Source organism: Macaca mulatta, chromosome 2 (assembly GCF_049350105.2).
Source record: "Macaca mulatta isolate MMU2019108-1 chromosome 2, T2T-MMU8v2.0, whole genome shotgun sequence".
NCBI classification, from domain to species: Eukaryota; Metazoa; Chordata; class Mammalia; order Primates; family Cercopithecidae; genus Macaca; species Macaca mulatta.
The window spans coordinates 171,847,863-171,863,374 of NC_133407.1; the positions used below are offsets into that span (position 1 = coordinate 171,847,863).

The 15,512-nt window shown below is 39.8% G+C and overlaps 1 protein-coding gene and 1 long non-coding RNA gene across 18 annotated transcripts in view; one reads left to right on the plus strand and one right to left on the minus strand.

Annotated features, from left to right (window-relative positions):
* The window catches only part of LOC114676432 (uncharacterized), a 69,953-nt gene extending 57,892 nt beyond the window's left edge, over positions 1-12,061 (plus strand). Inside the window, exons 3-5 of the long non-coding RNA XR_003727479.2 lie at positions 4,344-4,473; positions 8,516-8,639; positions 11,019-12,061. This is a non-coding gene — a long non-coding RNA (uncharacterized LOC114676432). The remainder of the gene's footprint in view (positions 1-4,343; positions 4,474-8,515; positions 8,640-11,018) is intronic.
* Positions 1-15,512, minus strand: part of PHLDB2 (pleckstrin homology like domain family B member 2) — a 239,895-nt gene that overhangs the window by 171,416 nt on the left and 52,967 nt on the right. For 7 of the 17 annotated variants that reach the window (XM_015129847.3, XM_077994263.1, XM_077994252.1 and 4 more), the window contains exon 1: positions 11,831-11,941. The exons of 4 other annotated variants lie outside the window; for them this stretch is intronic. In XM_015129847.3, the coding sequence (XP_014985333.1) occupies positions 11,831-11,869 (39 nt within the window). In that variant the 5' untranslated portion in view covers positions 11,870-11,941. Of the gene's footprint in view, positions 1-11,830; positions 11,942-15,512 lie in introns of those variants that run through there. 6 more of the 17 variants (XM_077994275.1, XM_077994274.1, XM_077994264.1 and 3 more) reach the window with 1 other exon arrangement.

The window sequence follows — 15,512 nt, forward strand, 5'->3', positions numbered from 1 at the left end:
GGCCGCAAGCAATCCTCCCAACTCAGCTTACAGAGCTGCTGGGATTACAGGTGTGTGCCACTATGCCTGGCGGTGATTCATGCTTCTTTTGAGATTTAAATAAGTCAATGTTTAAACCTTAATCTTCAATTTCTGACATTTATGACTTTCCCTCTTTATGTTCTTTGTCTCAAGATGAACATATTTGTACTTTAAGTGATTTTCTAGTCAGCAATTTTCATTTGTTAAATTCCAAATGTTTGCCTGTCTCTACGTTAGGTACTTTGTACACTTAATTTATTCCTCACAACAGAGCTATGCATTAGACATTATTATCCTCATTTTATATAAGGGAAAATTGAATCTCACAGAAGTTCAGTTGGATGGCTAGAAATAGGCATTCTGATGCTCTAAACCAGGTTTGTTTTTTTCCTATTCTAGTACACTGTATCCTGACAATAGCCTGGTGTCACAGCTAAGTCCTGGACGGAGAATTGGCAAATGTGTGCTCTTTCCTGGACCTGCAACTAATGTCTCTTACAAGACCTATAACTGGAACTTCTTCATCTTAAGAAAACAAAAAGGGGCTGGGCATGGTGGCTTATGCTTGTAATCCCAGCACTTTGGGAGGCCGAAGTGGGAGGAGTGCTTGAGCCTGGGAAGGAGTTCAAGACCAGCCTGGACAACACGGTGAAACCCAATTTCCAAAAAAAAAATTATTAAACAAAAAGAAGGGCTGGGTGCGGTGGCTCACACCTGTAATCCCAGCACTCTAGGAGGTCGAGGCAGGCAGATCACTTGAGGTCAGTAGTTCAAGACCAGCCTGGCCAATGTGGTGAAACCCTGTCTTTACTAAAAATACAGAAATTAGCCAGGTGTGCTGGCTCGTGCCTATAGCCCCAGTTACTCAGGAGCCTGAAGCACGAGAATTGCTTGAACCCGGGAAGCAGAGGTTGCAGTGAGCCAAGATCAAGCCACTGCACTCCAACCTGGGTGACAGAGTGAGACTCTGTCTCAAAAAAAAAAAAAAAAAAAAAAAAGAAGAAGAAAAAAGAAAAGATTCAAGAAGGCAAGAAAGAAGCCAGTCACAGAAGACTACATTTTGTATTATATAAAATTCCACTTATATGAAACTTCTAGAAAAGGCAAAACTACAGAGACAGAGAATTGGTTCAGTGGTTGGCTGGGGTAGGAGAGGGGATTGACTGCCACAGGTGAGAGGGAAATTCCTGGCATGATGGGTATGTTTTAAACTGGACTGTGGTGCTGGTTGTATAATCATATATAGTCATCAAAAGTTCTACAACTGTACACTTACAATGGGAGAATTTTATGATATGCAAATTATTCCTCAATAAGGCTGTTAAAAATGGTACTGGGGCTTGCACTAGAAGATGACAGCTGTAGTGATTCTAGAGATACTAACTCTTTATGGCATTTTCACAGTAGATAACTTGAATTGTTGCATCTTTAACAACATTTTGACCTGTTTTTTTTTATGTACCCATTTAAGTATACAATTAATAAGTCTTGACCAATTCTCTGTCTCTATAGTTTTGCCTTTTCTAGAAATTTCATATAAATGGAATTTTATATAATACAAAATGTAGTCTTCTGTGACTGGCTTCTTTATTGCCTTCTTGAATCTTGTTTTTTCTTGTTTTTTCTTTTTTTGCCTACATCTATGCGACCACCATCACAATCAAGATATAAACATTTCCATCACCCCAAAATTTCCCTGTGTCCTTCCCACTCACTCCGCCACTCACCACCCCTGGCCCCAGGCACCACTGACCTGCTTTCTGTCACTATAGATTAGATTTGTCTTTATTAGCATTCCATAAAAATGGAACCAAGCAGTATGTACTTTTTTGGGTCTGGTTTATTTTACTAAGCTTGCTGTTTATGAGACTCATCTGTGTTGTTGCATTTATCCAGCAATTTTTTTATTGTTGAGTAGTATTAGATTGTATGGATATATCATAATTTGTTCTTGGCTATAATGAATAAAGCTGCTGTAAACATTTATGTACAAGTCTTTTGTGGACTTGTGTTTCATTTATCTTGGGTAAATTCCTATATCTAGGAGTAGACTTGTTGGGTAACAGGGCACGGGTATGTTTAATGTGTTAAGAAATTGCCAAACTGTTCTCCAAAGTGACTGAGGTTAACACTTTCAAATTCTACATTCTTACTAGCACTGTGTAAAACTTCTGGTTGCTCCACATCCTCCCCAGCACCTAGTATTGTTCTATTATTTTATTTTTTCAAATGAATAACTTTTTATTTCACCAAAAACTTGGTATTGTTCTATTGTTAATTATTTCAATATTTTATTTCTCAATGAAATTTATTACATAATTTTGAAGTTTTTCTCAAAATAAGAAGTGGCCCACTTTTTAGAAGCCCTGTGTGCAAATTAATTCTTACTGTTCAGCATCACAGTTATTTAAAAATTCAAATAAACACTGCAGTTTAGCAAAGTTTTCCCCTCAAAATTTCAATTATAAGTGTTAGCTGTAATTTTAAATAAGAAACAAAAGTTTAATTGGGCAAAATCTGGACATCCACATAGAGTAAAGTAGAAACCTATTTGTCAAGTGATGTGGGACTCATTTTTTGAGGTTGAGCTCCATTACTACTGTACTTGTGCTACAGATAGTATATCATGTACTCTGAGTAGAAAACAACACATCAGTAGGTTGAGACCTAGGGTCATCATTTACTTTTTTGCATCTGAGGCTTCTTTCTTTATTTCTAAGAGGTTGACCTGAACATCATTGGCTAAACAGAGGAAATTAAGAAATTGTTAAAACTTGGCCAAAGTTTTCTACCTCTAATAGTTATGAGATGATGAAGGGAAGACTCTGTTCTGAAGAAGAATTCAATAATGTCTTCTTTCACAGGCTTTGAAAGATTATCTCTTCACACATTCTTCTAACTTTTTGTTTGTTTATAGACCATGTGTTCTCAATAGGAGCAATATCGTCCAGCAAAGGGTGAAAATTGGTTCTTGGCGGGGGTTAACATTTTCTTACTATATTAATGTATAAAGCACAGATATACCTATATACAGTCCATAAACAAACATAATAGTGTCTCTGTGGCATTAAATCTTATGGAGGAAAGCACGATCAGAAAAAATGTCTAAAAAGGCTTCTTTAGAGATGTGATACTGAACAAAAGTTTAGAAACTGAAATAGACAGAGGACAGGAAAGGCCACATAAAGAGTTTAAGGGGACTAATCAAACAGGATGTTTTCAACTGATTACACGAATTTGATCTGAAACTGATCCCTCAGAATCCCCCCACTCTCAAGATACCATTTGACCTGAAGTCATTAGCTTTGGAATAGAAAGGAAGAAATTTATACTTTGTTAAGAAATATTTGTAAATTGGAAATTTTCATTCTTTATCTCACTTTGTTTTAAAGCAATACTGGAGAAAAAAATATCGTTATATTCATGTTTTATAGCTGAGGAAGTAAGGCTCAATGAGGTTAACACTTTCAAATTCTACAAAGAATACATAGTTTCTGAGTGTGATTAGTGAATGTAAGAACCTGAGTTTGTTTGATTTCAAAGCCCATGATTTCCTCCCCGTCATATGCTAGCCAGCTGGTGGGTGAGATGGTGTTCCATTCAACTATCCTGAGTTCACTGAAAATGGACTCAAATGCCCGAGGCAGGAATTGATGTGTTCTCACAGCTCGAATTCTGGGAAGACTAGTGGTGGGGGTGGGGCTGTCACTAAGATGTCCAGGAGTTCTGCAAGGGGCAGCAGAGGCACATTCTCCCAGGAAGTCTCAACTGGACTGGAGCTTACAGGAATCTTGTTCTAGCCAAGAGCTTTGGCTAGAACAGAACCAATCTCAGGATTGCAGAGAACCCTGTGAGTAGCAGCCTTACATTCCATTCCATATTTGTCAGTGAGGGAGAGGCACTCTGATCCCCATCAGAAATGTGAAGAACCGCATAAGTTTTGGCTAGCTGCCTGTTCTCTCTGCTTCACAGCTTAACGATGAAACTTTTGTTCTCTGTGTTCTTCCATCCTTCACTCCCAAGTAGCATATGCCAACCAAGGAATGACTGCTGATTTCAAAATTAGAGAGATGGTCATACAGACTATGAACATATAGACCATTTCTGCTTTTTCTTTTGTTTCTAGAGGTTAGCATAAAACTTTTTGTGCAACATCCCCTATACTCATTAAATCTGTGACATCCTTGTTGCTACCTGATATCATATATCTGCTTTATTTTATATTTCTGCTTTTCCTTTTCCAGTGACAGGTTGCCATTTTAATGATGATTAATTATCTATCATTTGGGAGCAGGACCTTAACCTTTAACTTTTCCTGACAGGACAAAAAACATGTGTTCACAACACCCACCCTTATTGATTCTCTTGGTAAGGAAGAAGAGAGGATCATAAACTAGAAGTGAAAAAGTGGAGAAAAATGATACTTGCCTCACTCTGCTGTAACAAATGAATGTAAGTTAAAACTAAAATGCAGTTTAGAAAACTTTCACATATTACGCACAAGAACAAGCTATGAGTGTTGTTATTTTACTATTTGCAAAATTTTTAGTCCTAATGTCTCTTCTAAGGGACAAATATCAAGCATTTCACAAGAGGTTACATGTCATCTTGCTCTATGCTAGCATGGAAATAAATGAGAGTTGGGAAAACAGGAAATAAATATTCTAAGTTATCAGGGAATGTTGCCAAGGCATCATAGGAGTGTCACTAGTTATTTTGGTTTCTCAACCAAGACCTGAGATACAAGGTCAGTGGGTGGTGTCTAGGACAACAAAGAGAAAATGAGGAATCTCTTGGAAAGGGCTCTCCCCTTGCTCTGTCTCCCCTTTATTCTTCACTCGGTAGGCCAGATCCTCTGGAGGCAGAATGCAGCCACCACTGTATTTACACTTTGGTACAAGAGAGGTTTCTCGTATGTAAGCACAGTGCTCCATGGAGCCATAGAGATAGCTGGCAGCACTCTGTAGTTTTCTGGGCAGTAGCTTGATAGACTGGAGAAAGCCTGAACTAGGAGCCAAAAGTTTTGATGTTAGATGCACAGTCATCACAAGTAACAGCAAATCAATTTTTAGCAAGTTACTTAAATCTTTCTATCTTGGTTAATTTATTGTTTTACATTCTAAAAATTGAGATATAATTCATATACTATCATATCCACCCTTTATGAAGTGTGGAATTCGATGATATTTAGTACTTTCACAAAGTTGTGTAACCATCACTGCTATCTTATTCCAGAACATTGTCATCATTCCAAAACAAAACAAAACAAAACAAAACACCCATATCCATGAGCAGTCACTCCTTACTCTTCCCTCCTCCCAGAACCCAGCAACCACTAATGTACGTTCTGTCTCTATAGACTTGACTATTCCACACATTTCATATAAATGTAATTATATGATATGTGATCTCTTGTGTCTGTCTCCTTTCACTTAGCATAATGTTTTCAAGGTTCATTCATGGTGTTACATGCATCAAAATTTTATTTCTTTTTATGGGCAATAATACTCAATTGTAGCTTATTGTTTAGTCACTCATTCATCTGGTCATCCATCATTCACCTACTCTTCATTGAATACCTATTATGAACCAGCTTTGTCCTAGGCTCTTGGGACACATTTATTCATATTTGTGACATGAATGAATAAAGGTACAAATTGATTAACTAATAAATAAAGATAAATATGAGATCTTCATGTCCCCTCAGTTAAAAATATTGGGTGAAGAGATTGTTTATGAGCTTTTAAAATTTTGAGGTCTTTGTGTCCAAAGGAGACCTGAGTTCTTGTTTAATTTCTGCATCTACTTAGCCCTTGGAATTTAGATTAGAGGAGGGAGGGAGGCCTGCTTCATGAACCCCAGAACTGTGGCTTATTTCAATGTAGCCCTGTGCTCAGAAGGGCTTATGCTTGTTTTAACACTCTGTTGTGACTGTCTTGAAATTCTTAATAACTTTTGAACAAGGCGCCTTGTATTTCATTTTCCACTGGGCCCTGTAATTTATGTAGCCAGTTCTGAAGGGAACAAATATTTATTAAGTGTCTACTCTGTATTGGCCATTTAATTTGACCCCACAGGCCATGTTGTTTAACAAGTCATGTTTCGCTATTTTAAAAATGAGAATATTACATTTAATATTATTTAAGATCTCTTCTATATCTAAATTTCACTAATTATAAGGCATGCAAAATGATCTATGAAGGCCATGTATTATACTTGTACCAGCTGATTCATCTTTTCAAGACTGATCTTAATTGTCATAACTTCCCGGAAATCTTCCTTGATTCTTTCCCCAGCCAAATTTAGTATGCTTTCTTTTGTGTTCTCATACTCCCTCAGTGTTATTAACAGAGCTTTTTATAAAACTGGATTTTATGAAGTAAAAATAGTTTCTGTCTCTCCCACTGCATTTTATGCCCCCTTTAAATCAGGTACTGTGTCTTAGTTAACATGTAACTTGCAAAATGCTTCTTAAAACAAGCAGGATTAAAGAGTCCAATAATAAAAATGAAAATTCAGAAATGCCAGTTCATGACGTTATTAGAGATGGGAAAAGCTAGGGCAAACACATAATCCACAACAGAGTCACTGGAATATAGAAACTAAAGACATACAATGAGAAAAGAAATTAGGACATTTTCCCAAGTAAACTTAACTTAAAAGAACTATAGTTTTAAAATGATATATGCATAATAGTATAGGAATTTAATAAACAAAAAGTAATACAAAAGTAATACCTCTCCATAATTTAAAAATAATCAAAAGACACAGAGGGCATAAAATAAAAATTTCTTTTCATGTAACTTCCCAGTCTCATTTTCCAAAGATATGCTCACTAAGAGTTTCCTGGCCTGGCATGGTGGCTCATGTCTGTAATCCCAGCACTTTGGGAAGCTAAGGCAGGCAGAAACTTGAGCCCAGGAATTCAACACTAGCTGGGGAAGCGTGGCAAAACCCCATCTCTACAGAAAATTGCAAAAACTAGGTGGGCATGATGGTGCATGCCTGTAGTCCCAGCTACTTGGGAGGTTGAAGTGAGAGGATTACCTGAGCCCAGGGAGGTTGAGGCTGCAGTGAGCTGTGATTGTGCCACTGTACTCCAGGCTGGGTAACAGAGTAAGACCCTATCTCAAAAAAAAAAAAAAAAAAAAAAAAAAAAAAAAAAAAGATTTCTCGAGTATTCTCCTAAGAATGCTTTATGAGGAGTATATTTATACAATCTTGTTATTGCACAAATAGGATTCTGTTTATATTTCTGTATAGTTATTTTCCTTGCCTTTCACTTAGTAATATTTCTTAGACCTCCTCCCATATTTGTACCTCTAGATCTCCCTCATTCATTTTCAGGAGTGCATAGTACTCTATGATATGTATTGAACACAGTTAAATAAAGCAGTCCTTTCTGATGAATACATAACGTTGTTTTCAGTTTCTGTAAATTACAGAAAAGCACAATAGATATCTTCACATAGGAATATATTCATAGTATAAATTTCCAGCAGTGAAACTGCTGGAAGTCTCTATAATTTGATTTTAAGACAAACTTAATTCAGTACCCAACCTGATGTCTTTGAGACAATTTCACATTTAGTTGTTTATTCCTGTCCCTCACCTTCCTTTAGAATTTTTTTTTTTTCTGATTGGTATGACATATTTCTAGCGTATTTCTAGCTTTCAAAAAATAATTTATAGAAAATCAGTCTATATTTTTAAGACCAGTTGAAGCTGTCTACCTCACCAATGTGAAGAATTGAAGTAGAATTTAATTTTCTCTTCTAATATTTTTTCTAGTATTAAATTCAAAGACTACTATTTCTCTTTTATTTACAGCAGTCTGTGTTCAAATTGTGCTGACACCATGATAGATTTCAGAGTAATTTTTTTGACTATGTGGGCTTCTCCCATTATAATAAGAGTACCAGCTTCTTAATGTCTGTGATATGATTTGGCTGTGTCCCCACCCAAATCTCATCTTGAACTGTAGTTCCCATAATCCACAGGTGTCATGGGAGGGATCCAATGGGAGGTAATGGAATCATGGGGGTGGTTTCCCCCATGCTATTCTTGTGATAGTGAGTTCTCACAAGGTCTGATGGTTTTATAAGAGACTTCTTGCTTCACTTGGCTCTCATTTTTCTCCTCGCTGCCGCCATGTGAAGAAGGAAGTGTTTGCTTCCTCTTCTGCCATGATTGTAAGTTTCCTAGGGCCTCCCTAGCCATGCTGAACTATGAGTCAATTAAACCTCTTTCTTTCACAAATTACCCAGTCTTGGATATGTCTTTATTAGCATCATGAGAGTGGACTCATACAGCCTGTCTCCACGTGAGCTCACCTTCTTGGCCCTCATATGAGGCCCAAACAACACTCCTTTGCATAGTATAAATTCAGCACATATTTTGAAATTGATTGTATTGGAAACATCAAAGATGCCAGATCCTAGAATTGTTCAGATTAAAGAGAAAATAACGTTTTATTTTATTTTATTTTTATTAGAGACAGGTTCCGGCCCTGTCATGCAGGCTTGAGGACAGTGGCATGATCATAACTCCCTGCAGCCTTGGCCTCCTGGGCTCAAGTGATCCTCCTGCCTCGGCCTCCCAAAGTGTTGGGATTACAGGTAAGATCCACTGCACCTGACTGAAAATATTTTAAATAAATGCTTTAATAATTTCATTGCAGTTTTGTGGCCCAGGTAATTTTCACTTAATCTTACTTGATTACAGAAAGCAGTCTGAAAAGTAAACACAAGGAAGCCTAGAACATACTGAAATTTTCCTATACAGATGATTTGAGTTTTAAATATTTTTAGGTCTTATTTCCTTGCTTTCTTCAGAATGATGGTAAAAACTGACTTTTTAAACATCTTTTGAGGAATTGGAACACTCTCAGATTTAAAATGTTCCCTGATTCTTTTTCTTCTCTTTTTTTAAGATAGAAAATTTGGGAGTAAATTATAAGGGCCAAGGTTTTAGAAGCTCACTTTGCTTTCTATTCCTCTACAATTGTTTTTCAAATTTTTCAAATTTTAATTTTTTGACACAGGGTCTCACTGTACCACCCAGGATGGAGTGCAGTGGCATAATCTTGGCTCACTGCAGCCTCAACCTCCTGGGCTTAAGGAATCCTCTCACCTCAGCCTCCCAGATAGCTGGGACTACTAGCGTGCACCATTACACTTAGCTAATGTTCTTATGTTTTTATAGAGATGGTTGTCTCACTTATAATGCCAAGGTTGGCCTCAAACTCTTGGGCTCAAGCGATCCTTCCACAGTGGCCTCCCATAGGGCTGTGATTACAGTCACAAACCACTGCACCCTGCTCTATTTTTCTACAATTAGTAATCACAACTGAGTAGCTTTCAGCAAATCACTTCATTTCTCTGAGGCTTGGTTGTTCTGTTGTCTGCAAAGTTAAGAGGATCTTAAATATCTATCCAGTTCTAAAATGGGATGACATCAAAGTGGAAGTGATGGTGGAGAAGGGTTGTGGAAGTTGCTTGTAAACATATTTAGCAGATTTACAGAAGTCAAATAAAGCAATGAAAAAATTCCATATATAGGAAGAATTTAAAAAGACACAGATGGTAGCAAAAATAGAACCGAGGGATTTTTTGCCTTTGTCTCATGACAGACTGTCTAATGGAATCCTTACACATGGATTGAATTGCTTTCAAGTAAGGCAGTCAACAAGAATATGAAGCAAAAATTCTGTGGCAATGACTGGGCCTGTAGTTACTCAGTGTCTGAGATGAGAATTAGGAAAGTGAGATGGTCTATAACCCACAATAACTACCCTGTGTGTGTGTGTGTGTGTGCGCACGCGCGCGTGTGTGTGTGTGTGTGTCTGCCTAAATAGAACTTAAACTATTCAAAGTTCCACATCTTTGCTTTTCATTTGTTAATTTCTTTAGCATCTGCTATTCATTAGGCACTGGTGATATGTGGTCAGTGGGGGAAATAGATATTGAGTAAATAATCACGTCAACACATAGATAATGACATATTGTGGCAATGCTAAGAATGACAATAAGCATAATGAGAAACTAAAGCAGGGTCACTCATTTAGATTATGGCATCAATGAAAGTCTTCTTTGAGGGAATCACATTTAGCTAAGACATGAGGCATGACCAGAAGGTAGTCAGGAAAAGAAGATTTTAGGTAAAGGGGTAGACTAATCCTGAGCTAGAAAAGAGTTAGGGGAAGTTTAAAAACAAACAAAACCGGTCGTATCAATAACCTAAAGTAGAGCAATAGGGAATAACACTAGAAGGCCTTGTAGATCTTGATAAGAATTTTTCATTTTATGGTTGTATATCTTACTATTTGAGGATGTTACACAATGTGATTGTGTTTTTAAAATCTACTGCCTGGACCAGGCACAGTGGCTCATGCTTGTAATCCCAGCACTTTGGGAGGTCAAGGCGGGTGGATTACTTGAGGTCAGGAGTTTGAGAATAGCCTGGCCAACATGGCAAGACCCTGTCTCTGCTAAAAATACCAAAAAAAAAATTAGCCAGATGCATGCCTGTAATCTCAGCTACTCAGGTGGCTGAGGCACAAGAATTGCTTGAATCCGGGAGGCAGAGGTTGCAGTGAGCCGAGATCATGCCATTGCACTTCAGCATGGACGACAGAGCGAGAGTCTGTCTGAAAAACAATAAAAAATAAAATAAAATCTCCTTCTGGCTATTCTGTGGAGAATCTGTTAGAAGCGAACAAATGTGGATTCAGAGATTGGTTTAAGGAGATAGAGAGAATTACCAGAATTCAGAAAGGGACAACATCAGGATGATAGTGGCTTGAATTAGGTAACAGCAAAGGAGCTGGAGAAAAGTGGTTAGATTCTGGACATATTTTGAGGGCAGAATCAACAAGACAGTGTCTTAACATTTCGGGAATTTTGTTTGCTTGTTTCTTTTTAAGTTGCATTTACTTTGTCTTCACCACATCTAGTAAAAATGAAAAGGCATTATTCTATTTCTCTCTCCTGCTAAAGAAAACAGGTCTTGGCTGGATGTGGTGGCTCATGCCTATAATCCCAGCACTTTGGGAAGCCGAGTCAGGCGGACACCTGAGGTCAGGAGTTTGAGACCAGCCTGGCTGACATCATGAAACCCCGTCTCTACGAAAAATACACAAAATTAGCCGGGCGTTGTGGCAGGCACCTGAAATCCTAGCTACTCAGGAGGCTGAGGCAGAAGAGTCACTTGAACTCGGAGGGCGGAGGTTGCAGTGAGCCGAGATCGCACCACTGTACTCCAGCCTGGGCAACAGAGTGAGACTCCATCTCAAAACAAACAAACAAACAAACAAACCAAAACAAAAATTAGATGGGTGGGGTGGCACACACACATCTATAATCCCAACTGCTGGGGAGGTGGAGGCAGGAAAATCTGCTTGATCACGGGAGGCGGAGGTTGCAGCGAGCCTAGATCACATCATTGCACTCCAGCCTGGGCAACAGAGCAAGACTCTGTCTCAAAAACAAAAACCAAGAAAACCCTACCCAGGTCTTTACTTATGAAAAGTAGGTAAACTGAGGCATGTGGAATGATTATCCAAAAGGAGGAGGAGCTCCAAGGATTAGAGGAGGCAGTGTGGGTGGGAAAGAGAGGGGGATTTCCAAAGACTTGAAGATGTATGGAAGTGAGATTGTTTGTCAAATGCCTATTTACTTTCAAATAAATATTGTAGGGACCTAGTTCTGCTCCCATGTGACTCACTGGAGATGGCAAGCTTGTTGATGGAGGCAGCGTTGTGGAGGACTGTGTGGAGACTCTTAATGAAAGATCCTCAGCTCAGACTTACCACAGAAAGAACAGAAGCAACTGCATTCAAATGGACCATGACAATGTACACTTTGGTGACGACTGAAATTTCCAGTTAGGGTACATCCTCTCCTTGGCCATCTCCACTCCTGTATCATTTTTGGGAGGAAAAGAAGCTCTTAAACATTACTGAAATGCAGTTTCCCATGACTGAGGGTGGAGACTTAAGCATACCTATCTTATTTCTTAAAATAAAGAAATGTAACTCTGAGGGTCAAGGAACTTCTTTTATTTACATACCTTTTAATTATGGCACCTTAAACAATAACTAGACATTAGTTGTTACCACTCATGATGATAGTGGTGGAGAACTGGTAGATTTGAGAATATTTTGCAGTCAAATGCTCAACCACTGAGTTATACCCCCGATTTTAGAATATTTTGGAAATTTTGAGACAATGCCCCTGGAGTGAACATAAAAACAGCTGGAGAGCATGTGATCCTCTTCACATCTGAAAGCCATTAAAGACAACAGTGGCAGAGGCATTTCAGATGGTTCCACCCCTCAGCTAAATGCTGTAGGCCCTGCTTTGCATGCTAGCTCCAGTACCAGACCAAAGTGAGCAGGCCTCGGGCAAAGATGAGAATGGTAAGGGTCGATCAAATGCCTTACCATTCATGAATCAGAGAGAAATTCCACAGCTCAGGTGTGTATCATGGCCCAGGTGGATCCAATCCAATCACTTTAGCCTTATAAAGCAATTTAGGACGCAGTGAAATCTGCACTCGTATTCATTTTTATGGCAATATGAATTATTTAACCTTTCTGGAGGGCAGATCTAGTGGTATCTATAAATAACCTTCAGGAAGCAAGATGGCCAAATAGCACCCTCCAGCAACTGTCCCCCCTGTAGGAACACCAAATTAGAACAATTATCCACATAAGAAAGCATCTATAAGACCCCAGAATCAGGTGCGTGATCACAGTATGTGGTTTTAACTTCATACCACTGAAAGAGGCACTGAGGAAGATAGGAAAGACAGTCTTGAATTGCCAACACCGCCCCTCCCCTATCCCACGGCAGCAGTCACATGGCCCAGGGAAAGAATCTGCGTGTTGCGGGAGGGAGAGTGCAGTGATTGCGGGACTTTGCATTGGAACTCAGTGCTGCCTTTCACAGTGGAAAGTAAAGCAGGGCAGACATCGGCAAGTGCCCATGGAGGGAGCATTTAGACCAGCCCTAGTCAGAGGGGAATCATGCATCCCAGCGATTGGAACCTGAGTTCTGGAAAGTATTGCCTCTGGGCTAAAGTGGTCTGGGATCCTAAATAAACTTGAAAGGCAGTCTAGGCCACAAGGACTGCAATTCCTGGGCAAGTCCCAGTGCTGTACTTGCCAGTAGACTTGGGGTGCACGCAACCTAGTGAGACACCAGCTGGGATGACAAGGGAGTGCCTGAGTTACCCGTCCCCCAATTCCAGGCAGCACAGCTCACAGCTCTGAGGGAGATTCCTTCCTTCTGCTTGAGGAAGGAGAGGGGAGACTAAAGAGGACTTTATCTTGAAACTTGGATAGTGGCTCAGCCACAGTAGGTTAGAGCACCAGGCAGAGTCCTGAGGCCCCCATTCCAGGTTCTAGCTCCCAGATGACATTTCTAGACATACCCTGGCACAGAAGGGAGCCCACTGCCTAGAAGGAAGAATCCAGTTCTGGAAGGATTCATCACCTGCTGACTAAAGAGTCCTTGGACCTTGAATAAACATCAGTGGTAGCCAGGCAGTATTTGCTGCAGGCCTTGGATGAGACCTAGTGCCATGCTGACTTCAGGTGAGACCCAGCACATTCCCAGCTGTGGTGGCTATGGGGAGGGACTCTTTCTGCCTGAAAACAGGAGAGGAGAGTGTAAAGGGAGCTTTGCCTTGCCCTTGGTTATCAGCTCGGCCACAGTGGGGGCAGAGCACCAAGTGGGCTCTTAGGGTTCCTAATTCCATGCCTTGGCACCCTGGACCAGAGGAGGGTCCACTGCCCTGAAGGGAGAGACCCAGATCTAGCAGTATTCACCATAAGCTGACTGAAGAGCTCTCGGGCCTTAAGTGAACGTCCGTAGTAGCCAGGCAGCATTTGCTGCAAGCCTGGGGCAGTGGTGGCCATGGGAAGAGTCTCCTCTGCTTGAGGAAAGGGGAGGGAAGAGTAGAAATGACTCTGTCTTATGGTTTTGGAGAGAGCTTAGACACCGTAGAATAGAGCGCCAGGTAGATTCCTAAGGTTCCTGATCCTGGGCCCTGGCTCAAAGACAGCATTTCTGGACCTGGCCTGGGTGGGGTGGGGAAAGCGTGCTCCCTGAAGGCAAGGCCACAAGCCCGGCTGGATTGGGCACCTGCTGATTGTAGAGCCCTTGGGCTTTGAGGGAACATCCTAGGCAGTGGTCATCATGGGCCTTGGGCAAGACCCAGTGCTGTGCTGGCTTTGGGTCTGACTCAGTGTAGTCCCAGTGTTGGTGGCCACAGGGGTGCTTGTCACTCTACCCTCAGCTATAGATAACCTTCAAATATTCACATCCTTCCTACTTTTCATTGGATTTCTTGTACACAGAAATAAATTAATCATAATCTTGGTTTAGTACATACTCATGGCCTGCATTCGTTTGCTTATTTGTTTCTGATTAAACCTTAGAAAATACCAACCAAAGTGAATGCTCAGATTTTTTTGTTTATTTAGTTTTTTCTTTTTTTATTTTTTATTTTTTTTTAAATTTGAGTCAGGGTCTTGTTTGGTCACCCAGGATGGAGTATAGTAGCACGATCATGGCTCACTAGAGCTTCAAATTCCTAGACTCAAATGATCCTTTCACCTCAGACTCCTGAGTAGTTGGGAACACAGATGTGTGCCACTACACTTGGCTAATTTAAAATTTTTTCTGTAGGGATGGAGGTCTCCTTATGTTGCCCAGGCTGGTCTTGAACTTCTGGGTTCAAGTGATTCTTCCACCTTGGCCTCCCAAAGTGCTGGGATTATAGACATGAGCCACCATGCCTGGTGCTCAGATCTTGATGATAACTGATATCTAATTGTAAGTTCTCCACATTTCATCCCTATGCCTCCTTCCTATCTGAGCTAATGTGAATCTCATATTCATTATCTCGTGCTTTCTCTTTAATATAAGAAAGGATATACATACATATCAGAATTATGAAATGATTCAGAAATGAGGGAGAAATAAAATATTTCCAAAGCAAGCAAAAACTGAAGATATTTGTCACCACTAGACCGGTCTTACAAGAAATACTGAAGGGAGTCCTGCATCTGGAAGCAAAAAGATGATAATCACCATCATGAAAACATGTAAAAGTATAAAAATCATTAGTAGAGCATGTATACAAACATTGTATGTTTTTACTCATACGTGAAAGCTAAAAAAGTTGACCTCATGGAAGTAGAGAGGAGAATGATGGTTACCAGAGGCTGGGAAGGCTGGTTAAGGGGTGGAAGGGATGAAGAGGGGTTGGTTAATGGGTACAAAAATATAGTTAGGTAGAAAGAAGTTCTAGTGTTTGAGAACACAGTAGGGTGACTATAGTTAACGATAACTTACTGGATATTTCAAAGTATCTAGGAAAGAAGATTTCAAATGTTCCCAACACAAAGAAATGACAAATATATGAGGCAATGGATATCCTAATTACCCTGAGTTGATCATTACACATGGTGGGCATGTATCAAA